This window comes from Sinocyclocheilus anshuiensis, unplaced genomic scaffold, assembly GCF_001515605.1.
Source record: "Sinocyclocheilus anshuiensis isolate Anshui unplaced genomic scaffold, SAMN03320099.WGS_v1.1 scaffold1254, whole genome shotgun sequence".
In the NCBI taxonomy this organism is placed as follows: Eukaryota; Metazoa; Chordata; class Actinopteri; order Cypriniformes; family Cyprinidae; genus Sinocyclocheilus; species Sinocyclocheilus anshuiensis.
Genome location: NW_015557130.1, coordinates 516567 through 540512, shown reverse-complemented (window position 1 = coordinate 540512; position 23946 = coordinate 516567). Strand labels below are relative to the sequence as shown.

The following is a 23946-nucleotide window of genomic DNA, read 5'->3' as shown; positions in this document are numbered from 1 at the left end:
AGACAATTTTTAATATAACTCCGACTGGATTCGTCTGAAAGAAGAAAGTCATATACACCTAGGATGCCTCGGGGGTGGGTAAAACGCAGCCTAATTTTCATTTTTGGGTGAACTAACCCTTTAAGAACTTGCTTCAGCAAAGCAATCTGTCAGCCTCTCAACATTGACAAAAGAGCATACTAGCCAATGGTAAATTCCATTTATTTTAAAATTCTACAGTGATTAAAGGGATTAAACGTTCTGTCATTATTTACTCTCTTTCATGTTGTTCCTCCAACTTTTTATTTTTTCAGTAGAACATAAAGAAGATATTTATTTTTTCCATACAATAAATATCGAGAGTGTACAACACAACACTAGACCTCACTGACCTTAAGAAAAAAACAAAAAAAACCTTGAGATGCTTTTCAAAACAACATCTTTTGTGTTTAATGGAAGAAAGAGAGTCGTACAGACACAGGTTTGGAACAACATGAGGGGGAGTAATGACAGAATGATAATGTGAACTATCCCTTTAATGAAGACCTTGTATGAAATAAGAAAGAAAAATAGTAGCATTACCTGTCCCCAGACCAGCTCTCCCATCCCCAGGAACACACACCACATCCACTTCTCCAGGTCCAGAGGAGAACAACTGAACGGTTTCCCTCCAAACTGAACAATCACGATCTAAAATGAAATGTCAAAATGGAAATACAGATGTGGTGCACTATATATGGGTGCATTATATTTATAACTACACTTCTTTCAAATCATGCAGAACCTTTTAATGAAGATTATTACTCAACTTACCACTGATTTGCAGACATTTTGGCTCCTGTTAGTTTTCCAACATTTACATCTTATAAACCAGCTATGCTCACACCATGACACACAATGGTGTAGCTCGTCGATTTAACTCTATTAAATTAAATATTACTCTACTGGTTGAGCAGCAAGTTAAATCATAGAGTTGCATTTGTATAATTATATATGGAATGACAAAAATGTATCATTCTGCATGTTGACTTGTTATTTTCCCCGAGAGCATGATTTACTCAAGTCCACATGTCATACTAACTAGAAACTGTGCTTCTAAACACAGGTCGTGAGCTGTAGGTCCAAAACACACCCATGTCCAACATTTGTTTTTGTTTTTTTAATTTTACTAAGAATTTGGCACCTGAATGGCGAAAGTGCCCAAAACAATGGAGCAGAAGATGGGGTTTCTGAAAATGCCATCAAACACGTTCCTCTCTCCATGGATCTTGCGGGCGTTGATCTCGTTGAAGAGCTGCATCATGACGAAGGTGTTGAAGATGATGGTGTAGTGCTCAGATGGAGGAGAATGCAGCGGCGCGTTCCTGCCACTGTCGATGTCAAAGATCTGCTCGCCTGGATCACAAACACAGCGTAAGACAGCACTGAAGATCCCACATTAACTTTCTTCAACTACTTGTGTATCGCTAAAGTATATCTTCAAACAATCGATTTATTAGGCATTTTCCAGGCATAAAAGCATACATGCATTTGCAGACCTACAGTATAAGGAAACTCACCCACAAACAGCAGCGTGAAGATGATGATGAGCTGGAACACGCCATGGCCCAGGATGTTCTTGGTCATGGTGCTAGATGGAGGAGAATGCAGCGGCGCGTTCCTGCCACTGTCGATGTCAAAGATCTGCTCGCCTGGATCACAAACACAGCGTAAGACAGCACTGAAGATCCCACATTAACTTTCTTCAACTACTTGTGTATCGCTAAAGTATATCTTCAAACAATCGATTTATTAGGCATTTTCCAGGCATAAAAGCATACATGCATTTGCAGACCTACAGTATAAGGAAACTCACCCACAAACAGCAGCGTGAAGATGATGATGAGCTGGAACACGCCATGGCCCAGGATGTTCTTGGTCATGGTGCTGGAGATCAGGGGTTTGTTTCGGCCGTAGGGTTTCCTCATCAACAGAGCCTCAGTGGGCGGTTCAGTGGCCAGAGCCAGAGATGCAAACGTGTCCATGATCAGGTTTACCCACAACATCTGCACTGCTTTAAGAGGAGAATCCTGGAAGAACATACAATCTGGTTCAAATGGACTTTATCATCACAACTAATGAAATGAGACCAATAAAACATGCTGAACTGAGCTAGATGTTATTTCTCAGACCAGCTGAATATCGATTACTAGTGTCGTCCTTGTGTATCAAAATATCGGTGAGAGGACCCCGAAACGAAGATCTTACTCATTATCTCAGTGCCCTTGTTCAGCTAAAGCTCTCTGGATGTTCATTTCTCATGATGGTGACTTCACACAGTCTAGCCTCTTTCTCTCAGACATGCTGCATCATTTATTAGGTTAGCGCTCCTCTAGGAAATTAAACAATGCTATTTTAGATCACAGGGATGAAGTCTTTGGCCTTGGCCTAGTAATCTAATATGGATTCTTTGCCATTGCCCCATGTCTCTGCACAGTCTAATTTGAGATTTCATAGTAGGTCGAATAAATCATCTTGTAAAAGACATCTCATTTGTGATAGCAGTGTCTTTCAATTACTAACTAGCTTTGTGTGAGTAGCCTGTACAAAACTCACTGCTAAAATGCTAGCTTGCTGGATGGTTGCCAGGGCGTTACTATGAGGTTGCTAAGGTGTTCTGATTCCACCCTCAAGTCTCTGTGATCTTCTGGTCTCTAGATATGGCTCAGGTCCCTCCTTTAATGTAAATCTGTGGGATCTTTCACCTGTTTTATCAACTGTCAGGTTAAAAAGTAAGACTCTTTGATGGATTATTCATGCCTGTAACACGAATGGTGCAGGATGAGTTATACTGCAGTTCAAAAGTCTGGAGTCAGTAAGTTTTTGAAATAAGTCTCTTCTGCTCACAAAGGCTGCATTTATTTTATCAAAAATACAGTAAAAACAGTGAAATATTATTTCAATTTAAAATAGCTGTTTTCTATGTGAATATGTTTTAAAATGTCATGTATTTCTGTGATGCGCAGCTGAATTTTCAGCATCATTACTCCAGTCTTCAGTGTCACATGATCTTCAGAAATCATTCTAATATGCTGATTTGCTGCTCAAGAAACATTTCTGATTATTAGCAATGTTGGAAACAGTTGTGCTGCCCAATATTTTGTTGAAACGGTGATATGTTTTATTTTTCAGGATTCTTTGATGAATAAAAAGTTCAAAAGAACAGCATTTATTTGAAATAGAAATCATTGTAACATTATAAAAGTCTTTAATGTCACTTTCAATAAATGCAATGCATCCTTGGTGAATAGACGTATTAGAATGATAACTTTAGAATGATAATATGTGTGCTGAAGTTTATTTCTTTGTTCACTAATCACTAATGCCAGGTTTGAGCAATAATAATACTGATACTTGCCGTAGCAAACAACACTACACACTCAGAGATACAGTGAAAGCTCATAAAGGCTCACTGTCAGTGCCTGTCCCATAAGCACCTGTGTGTGGACACAGAGGCACAAACCTGTGTGATACAGGCTCCGGTAAAGGCAACGATCACAGCCACCACGTTAACGGTCAGCTGGAACTGGAGGAACTTTGAGATGCTGTCGTAGACGTTGCGTCCCCACATCACAGCCTTCACGATGCTGGAGAAGTTGTCATCCGTCAGGATGATGTCAGACGCCTCTTTGGCCACATCTGTCCCTGCGATTCCCTGTCAAGTCAGAAGCCTCGTCATTTCACATCATTCTTTAGCTTCAAATGACATCAAGTACCAAAAATGTCCTTAAAATCGAAATCATTTATTCATTTGTTAAAATCACCGGCACAGACCCAACCTTATACAATATGCATTACTAAAATGACACTTTATGAAATCTGTCAAGGTCGTATTTTTAGCCTAACATCAAAAGAAAAAAAAAAAAAAAAAAGATATTTTTGCACAAAGAAAATATTATAGGATCCTTTTAAGACTTTGTTTGCATTGTTGACATTATTTTCAAGACATTTAAGCACATTCACTTTCTATTTCAATGAGACAATACCTGAAGTGGGATCAAACCCTCAAGTGGACAGTGAGTGATCACAAATGGTAAAATCTTCTTGGTGTCTGGGTAAAGAGTTTGTTTCTGAGAAGCTGTTTCTGCTCACGCTGTGCTTGTTTTTTAAAGACTAGCCTGAGGGACTGTTCTCCCTTAAGACTCGGCTGCCAGTAAAATCATGGTAAATATTCCACTGAGAGGAAGCCGCCTGCGGGCAGCTCGTGTCAGTTTGATGAGCAGGAACACAAGAATATGCTCTACTCTGCCACGGCTGAACTTATGAAAATAGAAATGGCTGGGCGGTGCTGACACAAGATGTTTTTTCACCTCATGCGAGTCAACTGACATATGTCAAAAAACAAGAGTAAAAGGCAACGGCTCACACTAGGGGGCACTCTGGGCCTGTGTTTGATCCACATGAGGTGGCATGATTGTGCTGGAATGAGGGCAGCCTGTGTTTGAGCAGCTCAAAAATGGAATTACAATGTGGATTGATCGGTTCTCACCATGGCAAAACCGACATCTGCCTTCTTAAGAGCCGGTCCATCGTTGGTTCCATCACCAGTTACGGCAACCACCTGCCGCTGCTCCACCAGAGTGCTGTCAATAATACCTGTACGACAGTAAGATCACACATTACTGAGTCATTCTGTGAAACACTGCCTTTTTCATTTAGAAAGAAGAATATTTCTGCACGATCTGAAACATTTCATCAGACAAAGAACTCTCTTAACTCTCTTTCTTAATAAACTGCATTGTGTAAGATCAAGAGAAATTAATACAATCAACAAATGGCATGGTGAATGTGATGGAATGTAACTTTTTCTTATCTGATCATTAAAAATACGACTTCTCTTAAATCTCAGATGACATTATTTTCTATTGATAGAAATACAGTTTATTATTATTTTGAGGTAAATTAAAACAAGATTTGAAATGTAAAATAATATATGTAAAATAATAACTCTATTCAACTATACTCAAGCTTGCAAATTACTTTTTGCAAATTGTGTGTTTAGTGCACTTTATCAGATGCTGTGGACACAAATGCTACTCCTTTACTGAAATTACTCGTTTTACACTTATAATGAACAGCCATATGTGGCCAGCATTAAAGCTACACGACAGCAAAACATCAGGGACAATCAAGCGATAACGCCTGGAAATAATTAATGAAATACACTAGTGATGTAATTACAGCGCAACATTTACTTACAGTATGTTAATTATCCTGTAACTTCAGCCATGACGTTCAGGCTTGTGTAACGCAGATCTGATTCCAGAGCACTTTAGTTACACGCTCTGGCTGTCTGTATATGCCACTGGTCAGGAACTCAAATATATCTAGTAGATTATTCATCTAAAAATGTCGGCTCTTGTTCATCAGCTAATTGAGACGTTCTGTAATGGTTTAGGATCATAACTGCATAATCTCCATTAAATTGAGACGCTGTGGTTGCTATGATATGGAATATCCGCTGAAGTAATATGGCAGACGCATCACAAATCCAAGCATTGTTTTTCATAAAAATATTGAGGTAGTCGGGGAATTCCATCTGGTGAAGACATGAATACTTGGAGACAAGCAATATTAACTTCTTCATTGTTGTTCAGTCATAGTACAAGCAGGTGTGACGGTTGTTTTTTTGGGGGGTTTTTTACAGTGTATTTTGTAATAATAATAATAATTTTGCTTCTGGTCTCTAGATACAGTATGTCACTTCATAACTTTCAAAGAAATATATAAATTCATGAAAAAAGCAGTGCTTGTGAAGTGATGTCGCGGGGTCTTTAAAGTTCTGAATGTGATCGATAAGTCTTTTTTTGGTGGTTTGGTCCTCAGTTGCTCATGCAGGATCCCTCACCTTTGACCAGTGTGTGTTTGTCCGTCGGTGAGGATCTGGCAAGCACTCGCAGTTTAGGCCACACCTTATCGATGCGCTCCTGCTCAACCTGCCAGAGATATGAAACAGACATCCGTCATCACAAAGACGCTCATTACAGCTGCCAAAAAGTGTCTATACAGCCATCTACTGGAATACATAAAACAGCCAATAGTATATAACATGAAAAAATCCAATTTGGCTCTTAGATATCTTTCTTGTTGTAATGAGTGTAAACATTCTTCAGAGAGGATGTTGCATTTACATATAAATGATTAGACTGTGTATTAAATCCCACGGCGTCCATCATTCACATGTGGGGTGTTTGTTAGAATGGCCAGCTGTCAAATGTGTTCAATAACTGTCTACATGAATAACGGCAGTGCATTGCTAGCAGAGAGTACACACGAGACTAATGTAATCACAACATACAGTAATAAAAAAAGCTCCATAAATTACTAGAGTTGCGGAATGCAACAATATCAGAGCCACAGACGTTTTATGAAGCAATGTTCTGGGTTCAGTATACATTAAGCTCTTCACAGCATTCATGCTTTAATGTTCGTTACCACAGACAATCATTTCAACTCGTTCTTTAATGCAAAAATCATGTGTACAGTAATGCACTTACAATAAAAGTCTACAGTCCTATTGTGAAGCTTACTGGCGTTTCATAGTGTCTGTGGGTAAGCACTGGTTTACAGATAGTTACAGAATGCATGGAACGTAGACATGTTATCAAAATAACTAAATAAGATATAGAAGATCACTTAAACCAGCACAGAAGACATACATTTTAAGCAATATAGAAGAAATAACTTCCAGTCTCTAGACGGTGACAGACTTTTTGTCATTTATCCTAGTTAAAATCATTGTGCTGTATCTCTCATATTCCCCTAACCAAAAAACTGAATCAGTTACTTAATGATCCATGTTACACAGAAAGTGCAATTTCCTAAATAGTTCTCCTTCATGTTTCCTTCAAATTTGTTTTATACTTTTTAAAATCCTAAAACGTTGTTAATATTGTGGTCAGTTTTAGACTTTGAATAACAGATTTCTCAAAGTGACCCGACTCAACTGTATGAGTGTGTGATCTTTTCCCTTAATGTTGTCATTTGAACATGATCACCATTGTAATTTGTGAGTAAAGTGCTTAGGATCTTGTATACCCAAAAATCTCTGATATCAGTAACTTCTTTTTCCTGAAAGCTAAGAGCAACAAATAGAAATTGAGATTTCATCCACTTGTGAAACAGACTTGAATAGCGCAAGAGCTGCTGTCTTGATCTGCATCACGGTATCAGCGGCTCATGAAGCGCAGCTGTCAGGCGAATGGTTTGTCCTAGCTATACGCATCTGTTGACTACTGAAGTGTAATTCTCACACCCTACTAGTATTCATAGCTCCTGACTTATTAAAACTGGCTATGTTTCTATGAGGAATGTAGCTCGGTGTGCCGGAGCGAGGGGCTTTATCTAAAATGAAATGCATGCTGACTAACTGAACTCATGTGACATAATCCTTCTCTTCTAGAAAAATACTGCTGACTCATCCTGCACTACAGATTTTTGTCTCAGAATGTGAATGTATCTTGCAAAAATACCAGCTGCCACCAGCTACTGTAGATGCAGCAAATCATGTTTAATAACCGACTGAATCAAAGCATATTGGTTTTATATGGAAATGTACTACTGTTCACAAGTTTTGGGTCAGTGAGTTGTTATTTTTTTAAGAATTTAATACTATTCAGTAAGAATGCATTAAATAGACAAAGTTCAAAAATGCTTCTTGTCAAATAAATGCTGTTCTTTTGAGCTTTCTATTCATCTGTGAATCCTGGAAATTCCACAAAAAAAACTGGGCAGCACAACTGTTTTCAACATTGATAATAATCAGAAATGTTTCTTGAGCAGCAAATCAGCATATTAGAATGATTTCTGAAGATCATGTGACACTGAAGACTGGAGTAATGATGCTGAAAATACAGCTGCGCATCACAGGAATAAATTACACAGAAAACAGCTATTTTAAATTTTAATATTACACATATTTAATTTATGTTTATGTCTTGTGGTATCTTTGACAGTATTTTAACATTTATTGTCTTGCACCGTTTACTTCCACTAAGAGACCAGTCAGACTTATTTTCTGTAGTATTGGATATCATGCCACAAATGCTGCCCATAGAGCTGAACATGCTTTGCTTGCCTTCAGTGTTTGATGTCATTAGTGTCCTGTACTGAGTATGTAGTAGTGTACCTCTCCCTTCTCATTCCTGATCCTCCTGTTGAACTCTTTCCCGTCGATGCACAGGAAGTCTTCTCCGGGGTGGATGATGCCACATTTGATAGCGATGGCTCGTGCCGTGTTGATGTTGTCTCCTGTCACCATACGCACGGTGATTCCAGCACGCTGGCATTTCAGGATGGCGTCGGGCACCTGCGGGCACAGGACTGCATTAATTCCACATGCACCCCCTCGCGCCGCTCCGCTCCAGAGGAAAGGTTAGCGCAGTGGCCTCTACAAACCTCAAGCCCAGCGCAGCAGTAAATTAAAACACCTCCGCAAAACACACAGGATTCGGTCAGCTCTCCTGATTCCTCTAATCTCTCTTTGTGGTGATCTGGCACTTTCAGATGCTCCAGTGAAACAAGTGAGAGCTCATTAGGAGGAATTCAAAGGGCGCCTGCTGTAATTATGCAGTGGTGGGGATGATTTCTCATGCAACAAAAGACAAAATTATTCATATGAAGGTTTAATTTCCCTGCTGAAAAATCTGACCAGGTTCAGACAGACCAGTTGAAAAATGTCTAAACCCTCATAAAACCAGCCAACAGACTGCCTAAAACCAGCAATGCCTAGTGCCTGATTTAAGCAACTTTGCAGCAGTTTTATGGTCAACTTGATTCAAATTTATGTTGCATCATCAACTAATGTACGGTAAGTAAGTTACTCTGAAGAAAAAATACTGTAATATATATATATATAATGCTTTAAACTGCAAAGCATGTTTGCAAAACAAACAGTATTGTAGATAGATAGATAGATAGATAGATGAGTGAATCGGACACAATCACAGACGTTATGGAAATGGGGGCCGGTCTAGACGCTGAAGCGGGAGATGATATCTGCTTGACTAGATGTCCAAGTATTTCTGAGAACTGTAAAAGACAACCCAGTCCTACTTAACTCATCAGCAGGAGAGGAAGAGCCTCATCAATAAAACATGACAGCAGAGGAAGGTGACGTGGTAACATTAGACATCTAAGACTAATGGATTTGTTTACGGATTCTTACGTTTCGGCTGTTTATTAGGGAAAGGAATGACTCACGTGTCCCGCCAGGTAACAGAACACTGAGATCAAACACACCAAATCTGTGTCATCATCCAAACACTTGAGTTTTCAAAATGCTATAAAACAAACCGATTCAATTTCCAAAATGGCATTTCTGCGATTCCAAAGGAGGACAACAGCCAGAACTTCATGAATGTTCCTCCAGTCCTGCTGTTACTCTGTTTTACCACAGATGTTGCTTTCTGTAAGAAGTCTTAAACAAACTGACAATTACTGAGCGTGCAGGCTCTAGAGATGGAGAACGAACGCCAGAGCAAAGAAACAGCGGGATAAAAGGAGGAGGTTAAATAATGCAGCAGCAGTATAGACGCTTCTTCAGTCCCTGCGCGTGTGAAGATGTACGAACATTTGAGGACGTGTTTTTAAAGCATGCCTCTCTTTCACAACCTCGCATGCGTATCTGATGCCAGACTTTGATTCTGCCAGTGAGTCCTGCACCAAATAACCTTGCCATGTATTTTAAAGGTACACTAGATACAGATGTATAAAAGCGATGAGATGACGTGAGCTGTGGAGTGTCCTCAGGTGGCACGACCCAGGAATTGATTCGGATTGCAAAACTTTGAAATGTTACTAGTGGTCTATGTTTGTCTTTAGGGATCTTCCACCGATCTGTCAACTAGTTGACTAGTTTGATTGTTGCGCTTTTAGCCCTATAAAGCCTACCATATTAAATTTCTAAGTCATCTACACAAGCAAAACTTCACTGAAAAACCTGTTGCTCACAATCTACTACATCTTCCATTGTCTCATTGATAGTTTAAACTTTTTTTAGCATGCAAAAGGTCTTTTAGTATAATTGTACAAATGTCCCCCTTCAGCTCGTGCTTCATGTGGCTTTTTGTCTGTGAAATCTTTACTGATTTTTATAAAGCAAACATATTAACTTTGATATTGTTAGTCATATTTCCAGATGAACACTCACTGGACTGTAGCAGCTCGGCTTTACTTGATTCTCCATCAGTCATTTTGCAGAAAAATCAGCACGTCTCAAATCTGATCATCAGGTTCTTTTGAGGAGCATTTGTTTCCAGAAGCTTTACTTTCACTGTTCCTCAGCGGAGGAATGATCTTCACAAGCCTCCAGAACATCTCACATCTTCGGAGGAGCCTTTATTTCTTCAGCTCTCAATCACTGCATTATATGTTTGGGTCATTTCAATCTCATTTTACTGAAACAGATTACTGGAGAAATAGAGTGACGACTGATATTTATATAATTTTGTGTCAATATCTGCTGCACTGTTATAAAGATCTCATTGATTTACATTACAAGCTATCAGAATTTCATCTTTTTGACCATATAAATAATAAATTCTGCACCAAATTGCATATCTTTGCTTAGTTTGGGCCTCTGAATAAAACCGAGCTGTTTTTCCTCCTGGGGTATGAGCTCTATAATCTCACCATATCATTCTATATTAACCATAAAAGTCTAATGTATTAAATATGATACAAATCATTAAAACATTTGCAAAGTTTAGTTCAATAAAAATCTAAATGTGATTTTTCTGATTATTATTTCACATGTCAGACTTTACAGGATTAAAAAACAATGAGAGTCCTGCATTCTTATGCACTTCTATCTGTTGTTGAATGTAATAATGTCTCTTAATTAAAGGCCCCCTCGAAGGAGCATATCCGAATAGTGTCAGAAGAAGCTAAAACTTACAATAAGTTTCATCATACCAACTAGTCATTCAAGAAACCTACTGAGTAGTCTATTTTGAAAATATATGGCTTTGCACATGCTTTGCACAATCAGTAAATGATGAGGCACAGGTCACATTACAGGCATGTTATCATGCATAAAATGCAACGCGCTACATAAAAATGTCAAATTAAAATCATGAAATATGACATGATGAAACGGGACGAAATTTCTCACCTCAGGTCTGACGGGATCCTCAATTCCAACAACACATATTGCGGTCAGCTCAGTCAAAATGTTGTTTTCGTCCTCCCAGTTGGGCTCAGGGTCTGCAGGAAAGTCACGGTAGGCCACGCAGATGGTTCTGAGTCCATCGCAGGCCATGGGCTCGATTACTTTCTTCACCATCTCGTCTCTGTCCCTCAGTCTGAAGACACGGGGTTCGCCCACCTCGTTCAGAATGCGAGTACACCTGAAGCGAACACACCAAAGTCACCCCTTCACATGAAACAAGGTCATATCATTGCAGCATTATGCACATTCCCTTCATTACAGCAATTTCAGACTTTCTGAGGACATTGCTTCATCATGTAATTCCACAAAGAGCAAATCTAAATGATTCCGTGCACATGAAGCTACAGTAATTCAACATAATGTCCCTCCATCTGCTGTTGAGACATGAAAATGCTTTTATGAAAAATTGCAGGTACTAGAGCTGAAGCATCAGAGAGCAGATGAAAGGCGCTCACTTTTTAAGGACGATTTCGGACGCTCCTTTGCTGTACATTCTGAAGCTGCTGTCTGGAAGCTTGATGATGGTGCTCATGGACTTCCTCACAGAGTTAAACGTGTACACCTTGTAGAGTTTCTCCTCTGGGATCTGGTTCCGGATGGTCTGGTAGTCTCGTTTCAGGTCCAGGACCAGTCCCAGTAGGCCACACTCAGTTTTGTTGCCCACTTGTTTGGGAAGACCTCCTTCCTTATCTGGAGGCTGGGATGGTAGAAAGCCAAAGAGGATTCAGATAGCTGCTGCATAGTAACAAGCTAAATAGTGCACTCTGTTCATTAAGGGTCGCATAACTGACCACCTGTCTACAGGTAACAGCAACCGTAGCTTAGCAACCTGCACACATGGTGAGCTATGCTGCTTTGAGCATAATAAATCCTTCTGATAAGCTTGCTGAGGTCATTTATGAAGTTTCTTTGTAATTCATCACATATTGAATGCCTTGGATGCAAAGAGAACAGGTCATTTTGTACTTTTTGTTTATTATTTACTTTTTTAAAGTGTTTTGTGCATCAGCTCAGTATTAATATTCTTGGTTTGGGTTTGTTATAAATCTCAAACATTAAAGCATTAAACATCCGCAGTTAATTCAGCATGAAGCACTTAACAGATTCCATTCAAACTTTGGTTTGTAGGTAAATTCAGTCTAGGGTGTGCAAGTATGTTGGTTATTTTGGTAAACTTTACACTAAACAATAAATTGAAGTATGACAATCTCTTATTGTCAATGGGAGTTCAAACTGCAGCCATTTTTTAACACTATGTATTTCCTGGTATTAATTACTGGTATTAATAAACTGTCTGCAAAAGCTCATGTTACTCCACATATGATCCGAATTGTCTTTCAAAGAACAAGTGCCTACATATACATACAGTATGAAAGCCTGAAAAAGCTTCCAACGCAAAGAAACAAAAGGACCATAAAAATTTCAGATCACAAAACCAATTCAAATCTCATTGTCTGCCGTTTGCTTGAACAATATCCAGCGAACAATACCCTGCTAGAATTACTTCAGGGAATTTAATTTCATTATCTGTTTGTTTATTTATTTATGAGAAGAAATGCTGAAATGCCCATAGAGATCTTGATTGTGAATTCACTTTCTGATTTACTTTTCCAGCATTTCTCATAACTAGGCTTGACAGGACCCAACGTGCAGGAGTGCTGCACTGCAGTGTAGCATACGCAAGATTACTCACAATGTGCATGCAATAGAGATTTTGTAAGCTGTAACTGAGAAAATCAGAAATGTCAGCAAAAACGCAGGTGCACAGGTTCCACATTTTGATTTGTCTTACAACTTTCCGGCATCAGACAGATGGATACATGTGACTGGCTTGTTTACACGTCAATGGCCTACTGGGTAATCGAAACTGGACCATTTAATTCCCAGGGTAGACAGGGGGTGGGAAAACTAAATTATGACTTTAACTAAATTATATTTTTGCCACAGGGACTTTACTAACTTCACTAAGTGTACCTCAGGGGAAGAAATTACATTAAAAAAGTATCTCATGTTTGCTCACCAGGGTCATTCAAGACTGCTCATGCATTTGATGTGGATTTCATAGCACCCCTCAGAGAGGCGCTGGCATGCAATGCTCTCCTGAACAGATGTCTTCTCCCTGGTCAGCATGCACTCCTACGAACCACGACATATGGCAAAACATGCACTGGCAGCACTACTTCCTCTTTACGGCCCTATTCTGGGCCCCTGCGCTCCACACGGGCCCTCACTCTATTCTCCTTCTCACTGCAGGGGCCACGGACGCCCTCTTGTGTCCCCTAGAAGGTCATTTTCATAGCACCTCTTTGATTTCACAGCGTTACCTACACTGACAGTGACAGCCCCTGCCTCAGGCCATGAGGTGAGCGCCTTGCCAAAGCTGATTGGCCTATGTGAATGAGTGGCAGCACGAGGCATCGCAGAGACACTTTGGCAGAGACCCTGAGCCACATGGAGCGGCTGCAGCCGGACAAATGACTTTGCCCAAAATGAGTCACAACTTATCAAACACAAGACAGCGAGATTTTTCACCTTGTCATGTGCGCAAAGAAAAAATTGCTCCCAAAATAGCATTTAGTTTTACAGAGAAGTCTCACAGGGCAGTATTCCTTCCAGCATATGTTGGTCCGTGTCGAGTCCGAGTTCGAGTGGGAGACATTTATTAATGTCTTGTTATCTTAATTTTATGCTGTTCCTTATTTTGAGCAAAGTCTGAGTACAAAATTTACCCAAGTGTATGACAAGTCAGAGTTCATTCATAATCGCACTTGAATCCAGACTTGACTTTGGGTTTGGCATCAAGTACCCCTACTCTACATATGAGTAGTTGCAGACATTTTGTCTAAGCATAACCCTCACAAAACCATGGTTTCAGATGCTATCAAGAACTCTGGTTCTGGAGGGCCACTGTCTTGCAGACTTTAACTCAATCCCTAATAAAACACACCTGAGTAATCTAACCTACATCTTCAGGATTGAAGATTGAAAATTACAGGCAAATGAGTTTGAAAAATTACAGACTCAGACATTTTGGACATTTTGGACATGAAAGATAAAAATAAGTAAAAAAATCACAGACTCAGACATTTTGGACATTTCGGACATGAAAGATAAAAATAAGTAAAGATATAAAATTAAGATAACAAGACATTACTAAATGTCTCAAACTCAAACTCGATTGCTTAAGGACTTGGACTCAATAGGGTGTACTTGGACCTAACACTAGTTTGCTTGAAAATTACAGGCATGTGTGTTTGATCGGGGATGGAACTAAACTCTGTAGGACAGTAACCCTCCAGGACCAAAGTTGCCCATCCCTAATATACATTATGGAGGAGACAGACTGAGACTTTGTTCATCATCTGGACAACAGAAACCAGAGTGCCTGTGTGGAGTCACTGAATGGACATTCACCACTTTGTTAAACATTATGGACCTGTTCATAAGAAAATTAAAAACACATCGAGCATGAATAAAACACATGCAACAATGTGTTAATTGCTAACTGATATTTGTGCTCAAACACACCTTTGAAAAAGATGCAAGAAGGGCTAACTGCATCTGTCTTTGGTGTAACTAAGAATCCAGAGCTTACAGCCAATGACCTACTGAACAGTCCTCAAACACACACACACAGCGCCGCATACGGACATGTGACCTCCAATCAAGAATTGATGGGAGCCCGGAAACATGACATCAGTGTCGGACCCGACCTGTCCGATCAGAGGGCCAGAAGGTCTGAAAGAGCAGGTGGTAGAAGCAACCTGAGATCAGTGTGAGAGGAAGTCTCCGCAGAGCTCAGACTACCGGCTGAAGTATCAGTGTACATGCCAGCAGCATCACCTGTACAGTGTGTCCTACTCCGATTTCAGGATTCCACTAACTCTTTCGTGGCTGATCACCAGCCGGTCGTACAACTGAGACACGCTACATAACCACTCTAAATTATGAATGCTAAATCTGTATCAAATACAGGTAAAAGTTTCATTTAACAGTGCAAATTGGCTTCACAATAGGAGGGCAGGAGGACAAAATTCCCTTAAACATAAATCAAGAAGGACTGAGTTGGCAAGGAGAATCTGGAAAGTTTGCTGAAGGAGCTATTGAGTGTTGGGTGAGAAGAAGTTCATGCATTAATTACATAATGGAGCAGCAAAGCACAGTAGCTTTGGGGATCTCTCCAGGGATAAAGAGTCTATGTTAAAACAAGATGTCTGGAATGTTATGCTTATCCAGGTCTTGCTTTGTATGGTTATGAAAGCTCTCGGTACTGGTCTCCAGGGACGGGATCTGTAAGTAGTGTTAGTGTGCTGGGAGGGGGCGTTCAAGGGGCTGCTTTCAGCTCCTAGGCATCTTAAACCGAAATACAGAACAGATCTGATTCCAGCTCCCAGAACCAAGAGAAACTCACATGTTGTGATTATCAATGATTCTTTTTTTTTTTCATAACTCATTGTCTCAACTGTATCCTTGCATACTGTTCATTTTTGGAAACCAACCCCAACTGGCACTCCAAAACACACAGTAATTATTCTGCTGCATTCTTGGTCCTCAAAGAACACACATATATGGAAACGTACAAATGAAAAGGCCTAATGCAAACACAGTCTTAATTTCAATAAGTTAGGATTCCATCAGTGGGTTACTCTATGTAGGACACCTTCAGTGTTTTCTGATCATTTGGAGCAATCTTTTTCTCTTTTGAACAAACACAGAAGGTTTGTGAGTTTTTTCCTCCTTCGGAATTCATAGCTATTACTTTCCAATTGTGATGCTGAATGTGATTGTTCAATAAAAGCTGAAACAACCAAACTTTCAAGGTACAGCGATTCAAACAGCAATGAGTTTAGCCATCTTGAAACAGATGTTGGTAGTAATGGGACGTAAAACTGTGCTAATATTGCTGTAGCTCAACTGGTGAGCGTGGCATTAAAAACTCCAAATCACTGATTCAATTACTAGAGTAAACACACACTCATTCAATGTAGACTTGAATTCTGTCATTCACTTCAACGATCGTTTGCCAAATAGGTGTAGGCAGAACTCTACCTAATGCTGTCACTTTTGTGACACTATTATGGTGCTTTTATTGTCTTTTAGAGGTTGAGCAGAATGCACATTGTGCTAAACATCTTCTTTGGAGTTCCACAGAAGAAAGAAAGCCATAGTCATAGAGGCTTTGATTGACACAAGGGTGATGATTCATATTTTCGGCTGACCTCGTTCTAGCTTGTGACCCTTGTGTATTGCACTAACTGGTCAAAAAATCCATTGTTTGGATTAAATAAGCAAACACTTACTGTAAGAGTCTATGATTGGTTCATTATTGCAGTGATTACCACTGAATTCAACACTGAACCGAACTGAGCCAAATAATGCCACTATTGTCTTTTAGAGCTGCTTTACAGAAGAATCTGAATTGCCTCCATAGTTCAGTTTCTATAATTGATTCAGCGAATTTCCTGTTTATCACTGTGAAGCTGCTTTGACACAATCCAATTTTATAAAGCGCTATAGAAATAGAGGTAACTTGACTTCACTTGACTTCAAATAATATGTTTCTGGCATATCTTTGGCAACAATTCGTTTAACTTTATCTAATGCAGTGTGTAGCTTTTTTAATTTCTTAACAACCACGTTGGAAGACGTACCCATGGCCATAATCAAGGGTGACAATGCCAAGATTCATCTGGCTCAAAATGTGAAAGCGTTGTTCAGGGAACATGATATGTTGCAAACGGTTGTTGGAACAATGCCACAATGAATGCACAATGCAATCAAAGATAAAGGAGGTCCAACAAATATTAGAGTGTGTGTCTTTTTGGCCAGGAAGTGTACACAAGTATGCTTATACATTAACATTAAGGTCTATTGTTGCAAAGCAATTTTTGCTGAAATGACACCAGTTTTAGCCAAATAGCCAAAGGTTTTTATGTCTTACCAGTATTTTAGTAGTATAGGCGCTGTTGAGGGATATAGCGTTGACCAGTATTTCCAGAGTTTTGGGTGGGATGCAGCTGGGGTCTGGTATCTCCTTGTAATGGACATCGCCCACATAGCACTGCACTGCTGTCATTCGGTTGGTGGTCAGTGTGCCAGTCTTGTCTGAGCAGATAGCTGTGGCATTGCCCATGGTCTCGCAAGCGTCCAGATGGCGTACCAAATTGTTATCCTTCATCATTTTCTATCAGCACAGACAAAAAATACAGATACAGATAACTAGCTAATACACCATCTTGAGAGTACATTCTGGATATGTCTAAAAACTGCACAGTCCACTACCTATAAGTACTTGTCTATATAAACATCCTTCTAACTGAAATGGGACATAAAAAGACTGCTATCTCATGAGGAACTTAACTAATGTGTTGGAATTACTGTTCACACAGCCAGACAGAGAACATTCATTTCTATTGCAACACCCATTATGCCAAGACAGATTCATAGGCAGCTTTGTTGGTAATAAAATACTTCTGTGCAGATATAATAGCTACCCAGCGATCTTTACCTGTTGAAGTTGCTGCCATTTTGGTTGTTTTTATGTGACTCCACAAATATCAAGTGAGACAGTTCAGAGCTTTCATGAAATTTAGTGTTTCCAATTTGTAATTATTCGTTTGACAAAGACATGAATGTGAAGTTATAAAACACAAAATATGAAAATTCCACCATGGCATGAACACAGCATATTGCTCATAGTTGGTTCTGTACACTGGTTGTTGATTGAATTTTGAAGTGTGGGCATTGCACTCTCAATGAAGTCTGTCATTTTTACTGGAAGCGACAAGTTATGCCACTTTATTAAAAATAACAAAGTCAAATATTAAAAAATAAAAAAATAAAACATGCATGGATAAAGTCGTTCACAATTCACTTTTCATTTTATGCTGACTTTTAAGAGAGCGTGCACAGGACGTGGGAGTCCATTTCTGCTGCAGGCAAGCGGAAATGAAATAAACATTTATAAAAATCTCTCTGATATCATTGCAAATGAATTGTCCGGTGTGATTTAATCAACAACTGGTTTAACAGGTGTCATATTATAATGGAGTAAACGTTTCTCAAAATAAAAATAAATTAAGCATTTTAAAACTGTTAAAAGTGATCCTATGATGCCCCAAATTGCTGTCTGGGTAATCAGCTCATTATGCTAATTTAATGTCAAAGTATTAAACTAGATCGAAATATGATACATTCTAAATGTTCTTCATGCTGAACAAGTTTACCTTCACCGAGTAGGCCAGAGAGATGGTGACAGCCAGCGGAAGGCCTTCAGGAACAGCCACCACCAGCACTGTAACGCCAATGATGAAGAATTTGACAAAATACTGAATGTAGATCGGTGTACACTCCGGCAGCCACGGCCTCTTCTGAAGCACAAAGTTATCGATTGCAAAGAAAAGCACCAGGATGATGACTGTAATGGCAGACATCACCAAACCTGAGGACCAGATCACAGCAAGCATCGCATTAGTGCATGGTGCTCCTCTGTGATAGTACAACACTAACCTCGATCCGCCAAACAACCTAAAAACACATAGCACCTGCTTTGCCGATTTGTACAGCCAGCTTTGTCAGTTTTCCTTGCAGAACGGATTTCTCTTTCTTGGAGACACTGGCTTTCTTCTTCTCTTTGTCATCTGCTTCTCCGCCCTCTGCGCTCTTCAAGGGCTGCATCTCCATTGCTGCAGCACCATCCTGCTTCTTCACTGCAATGATCACAGGAAACACATGTGGGTTATGGGCCGTCTGACCTTTGCTCACGACTATAGGTAATGCTGGCCCTTGACCGTACTGGCCATGTAGTCACTGTGAGAGAATAAACTATAGTTTAAACTTTACTGTTGGGTTTTGCATGTTTCTTTGTATATTAACAGATGCATGAATGACCATTATGAGTTACTAGCCACCACTTACAATTCCAACAGAACTCGATATTTGCAAAGAACCATTAATCTTCAATTACTTTAGGCAGCAAAATCACCAAACCACCAAATTAATGTGTTATTTTGTATATCTACATTGATCTATCTCAACGGGAACATGAGCTGGTGAATGAATTTCACATTCCAGGAACTCAATTAAACCAATCCTGGTATCATTATATGGTTGAGAGACGTCCGCTCTACTGAAAAAAACCTTTTCATGGGATCTGATGACGGAGATGCTCAGTAACAAGTTCATATGGGACAAAAGATCTTGAAGTGCCTTTATTTAAAGGGATAGGTCACCCAAAAATGAAAGCTCAGTCATCGTTCACCTTCATTTTGCTTCAAACCTCTAAGACTTTCTTTCTTCTGTGGAACTCAAAAGTAGAAATCTTAAAGAGGTTTGCTGGTTACTCTTTTCCACACAATTGCAACGAATGGGAATTTCAAGTAAAAAAAAAAAAAACGGAAACAAGTGATGCTTTGTGTAAGGACCAGACTGAAATTTAGTCATTTTCAATGATAATTTTCCCCTCTTAACCGCTATGCCTGTGACTGGATCACTGAGTCAGTAAGTTGGTTCATGAATCGCAAGTAACTAATTCTCTCATTAACTCTAGAATGGATGTCAAGATTTGTAGTGTACAATAAAGTCGTACATACTAAATTTTGACCTGCATCCTAGTGAAACGACTACTGAACAAGAAAAACTGTAGGGCGGGACTTCATTAACTGTATCAGTGGCTGTTGCAAACTAAATTAACTATTCTTTGTAACTGAATGGAAAAGAGATGCTCATTTGTACTTTTGGGTGAACTATTCCTTTAAGACAAAAGACAAACTGCTTAATGTTTCTTGTGCAATATTTGCCACATTTTAAAGATGCTCAATGCAACACCAGCTATATAAACCAGTGAATTATACCTTTGTTACAGTAAACAAAAGATATATTTAATATCTACTGTCTTAATCCATTTATACTGCAAACAGAGTTCAGAATCACAAGTGCTCATACATAACGTTTATACAAACTGTTTTTCATGTTGGGAAAGGCACTGATATGTGCAATATCAACATATGGACTAACTATAAAATGTAACATCTTTGGCATGCATCAGAAACCTGATGGCACAATGCCTTAGCCAGACTGTATCATGTGAATGAACTTAAGAGCAAATGTATAGACAAATGTAATTGCAAAGTATTTAATAATAAAAGTCATTTACCGGCTGGATACATAAATACATACATAAATGTCTGCTGTCAATATATGCATAGACTAATTTATTTTCACCATTATTTGAAACAAACAGAAACCTCTGGATATTTTTTGTCCGTATTCGTAAACGAATGAATAACCAAAGAGCAAAAAGAGTTAGGCTACAGATCACTAAAAACTCAATTCAACTGATTCGAGATTTTGACACACATAGGAAGTGTGATGTCATCGAGAGACCCTGACGCACACATGAGAAGCAGCACAAACAGACGAGCTGACATCTGAACCCGCCGAAAGGAGAGGAGGAATAAAATAATGGTGAGCGCTCAAACCAGCGGTAAAGTGAAAGCAGGTTACCTTTGGTCTGGTTGTTCTCCATATTTCCATCCTGCATTTTACCTAAGATGAAGGCATCCACAGACACAGGACAAAAATAACAGAAAGCAGACGATAAAACATTCATCACATGGACATTACAGTGAACTCAAATTAAGAAGGAAGACAGAGAATGAGTAATTTATCAACATCATTGTGAGTCACATACATAACATAGAGATGTTTCATAATGAAGTTCTGAGGTGCATTATGGGTTTGGTAAAGTCAAATTGATCAGTGATATAGAATATCAGCTGCCATCTACATAGAGTTCATTTATAGTGTTAACACTTATTTGCTTTCTTGAATACATGTATTTGATATTGAAGTATATGCAGTATGTGTGTTTGTTCCAACAAAAGTAGTTCAGTTGTATGTTTTCATGTTGGCTTTTTGACAGGAATGCCATGGAATATCTAACATGTGTATTTAATCTGTACATCATTTTACTCTCTTTGTAGTCATATCTATGTTTGTCACTATGATTTGTCACAGTGCAAGATTTGAGTAGTAGTCATTCAGATATTCCATGGAGGAGAAATGGAGGAGAAACACTCAACACAATGAGGACTAGAGGAACAGCACAACACTACTGGACATGCAGGAGGAACAGCCATGCGACACCACAGGAGCAGAGAGGAGGAGAGCCACTTTACCACCACAGAGGGTTAGTTGAAAGAACCAGAGGAACCAAAAACCCCATACACGCAAAACCTCATCATAGTGCACTGTATATCAGATTTGTCCAATCACATAAATACCCACGCAACTACATGGCTACTGTTGTATATGGCACTTTTGTGTAAAGCATGAGATGAAAGTTTCCTCTACCTATCTATCTATCTATCTATCTATCTATCATCTATCTATCTATCTATCTATCTATCTAAGATTGAACAACAGTACTATATTTTTAAAGAAGTCTCTTCTGCTCATCAAGACGGCATTTATTTGATCAAAAATACAGTAAAACTGTAATATTGTGAAATATTATTATAGTTTTCTATGTGAATATCTGTTAAACTGTAATTGATTTCTGTGATCAAAGCTGAATTTCCAGCATCATTACTCCAGTCTTCAGTGTCACATGATCTTCAGAAATCATTCTAATATACCGATTTGCTGCTCAAGAAACATTTCTGATTATTATCAATGTTGAAAACAGTTACTAATATTTTAAGGACGCATTTGTTAATGATTTTTTGATTAATTGAAAGTCTATTTATTTTCTAAGTCTATTAAGTCTATTTTGTAACAAAGTAAAAGTTTTTGCTGCCACTTTTGATCAATTTAACTCATCCTTGCTGAATTAAAGTATTAATTTCTTAAAAAATGAAAAAAACTGACTCCAAACTTTTGAACAGTATGCATGCTAGATTTTAACAAATGAAAACCAATGGGATCATGTTGTAACACCACATATTTCACTTATATTTCACATCAAACCATATTCACACTCGTATCATAAATCGTATACCAACATACTAAAAACACTACGTGATCAAGTCGTGATCTTCTTTTTGAAACTTAAATGACTGAAATTTAAAATCAGTTGAAGTGCAGCTCTTATTTTATTTATGCTTAAGTTTATCGACTATTCTGGTAATAGTCAAACGGTCTGTTTCAACCAGTGGGACAATCTACATTTTGTAATTGCTGTTGGCATACCTAAAATAAAAGAAGGGGAAAGGGTAGAAGAGGGAGGAGAACAGAAAAGGAGTGAGCAATTAGAGGTGACATGCACTGAGAGGAACGCACAGTCAGCAGGAGAGGAAGATCAAGACAACTGGAGGAGGAGGAGAGGCGCATACGTATAAAATAACGGAAGAGAAAAGGGTAGAAGAGGGAGGAGAACAAAAAATGAGTGAGGGATTAGAGGTGACATGCACTGAGAGGAACGCACAGTCAGCAGGAGAGGAAGATCAAGACAACTGGAGGAGGAGGAGGAGGAGAGGCGGAGCCAGTGAGGGACAGACAGCAGAGAGCTGCTCAACCTACCATTGACTAGGCTGGTATTACCAGGGGCATTTGCGCTTGCCGCACCATCGGTAGCTATAGTTGCGATGGGGTGTGAGGAGGGATGGGAGCAGTCTAGCCATAATAATGAACAAAAGTAGCATAGTTAAGAGCGTCGTTACCACGATTAGTATCTCTCAATATACTGTTGTCAACCGAAAGGCGACTTTAAAAGAATGGCACTGATGGGAAAAAAACACTGCAACATAAGACAGGTTACAGATAATATGGCAGACAAAACAAAGTTGAGGCACAAAACGACACAATGATCAATGGCACAGATAGCTGGCACTGACAGATACCCATCATTTGAGAGAAAATTCCAATTGCTACGTTCAATTAAGTAAATAAGAACAGGTGATTCAAAAAATAAAACAACCAAATAAACACATGCTTCCAAATCAAATCCAAGTGCTTCAATCACAACACTCTACAAGCTGTAGGGTATCAGACTACCAGGCTACGAAACCGCAATCAATCTATCCGCTCTTGAGGGAATAAGCCGGGGTTACATCACAACCTCCTGATCATCATCTATGCAGGATCATGGATGAAATGCACTTCTTTAAATACTTAAAAAAAGCGCCTTTTTAAGTGAAAGATCGCGGTTACTAAAGCGGGGCTCGGGAGGGCAGAGCGGGTTTAGTGGGGTAATAAATGAGCATTACTGCAGATATCCCCGGGTACAGAGATTCATACTCTACCTGCCAGCTGATGGCCATCCTCCAGAGCCTGACCTGTGGCAGTTTGCAGAATAACACACACATAAGGCCTTATGCTGACAAACGGTGTGGGCAGCACATGCTACCCAACCAGAAACAGCACATTTTCATGTGTCAGTCTGAAGCAGCCGCTGGGAAAACAACAGTACACTTTCTACCCAAAAGCAGTCTCTGATTGGGAGAAAATGAGCAGCATGTTTTTTTTGTAATGAAACTTTCTTTGCTGTGCAGAACTCATCACCACTTGGGTGTTTAGCAGGGTGCTGCTAGGGTTTTCTTAAGTCCAATCGCAACGGCACACTCTCCTAAACTTGGGGTATCAAACCTGTGGGTTGAGTTACGCACCATAGTTTAATACTTTAAATTAGAGATTTATTCAAATGATGAAATCGATGAGCAACAATAAATACATGTACTTTCTGACAACACTCGGAGAGTTTTATCAATTATAAATTAAGACAATGTCAATGGCGTTTTGACTTTTAGTACATTTTATAA

At 39.2% G+C, this 23946-nt stretch overlaps 1 protein-coding gene across 1 annotated transcript in view; it reads right to left on the bottom strand.

Annotated features, from left to right (window-relative positions):
- LOC107677941 (plasma membrane calcium-transporting ATPase 2) overlaps positions 1–23946 on the bottom strand; it is a 45218-nt gene that overhangs the window by 10491 nt on the left and 10781 nt on the right. The window contains exons 4-19 of the mRNA XM_016473015.1: positions 23431–23463; positions 22709–22801; positions 20693–20734; positions 18733–18897; positions 18415–18629; positions 17130–17372; positions 11644–11885; positions 11132–11366; positions 8147–8326; positions 5867–5954; positions 4508–4614; positions 3482–3673; positions 1890–2048; positions 1539–1593; positions 1163–1374; positions 562–669 (exon numbers count right to left, since the gene is read on the bottom strand). Of these exons, the coding sequence (XP_016328501.1) occupies positions 562–669; positions 1163–1374; positions 1539–1593; positions 1890–2048; positions 3482–3673; positions 4508–4614; positions 5867–5954; positions 8147–8326; positions 11132–11366; positions 11644–11885; positions 17130–17372; positions 18415–18629; positions 18733–18897; positions 20693–20734; positions 22709–22801; positions 23431–23463 (2369 nt within the window). The remainder of the gene's footprint in view (positions 1–561; positions 670–1162; positions 1375–1538; positions 1594–1889; positions 2049–3481; positions 3674–4507; positions 4615–5866; positions 5955–8146; positions 8327–11131; positions 11367–11643; positions 11886–17129; positions 17373–18414; positions 18630–18732; positions 18898–20692; positions 20735–22708; positions 22802–23430; positions 23464–23946) is intronic.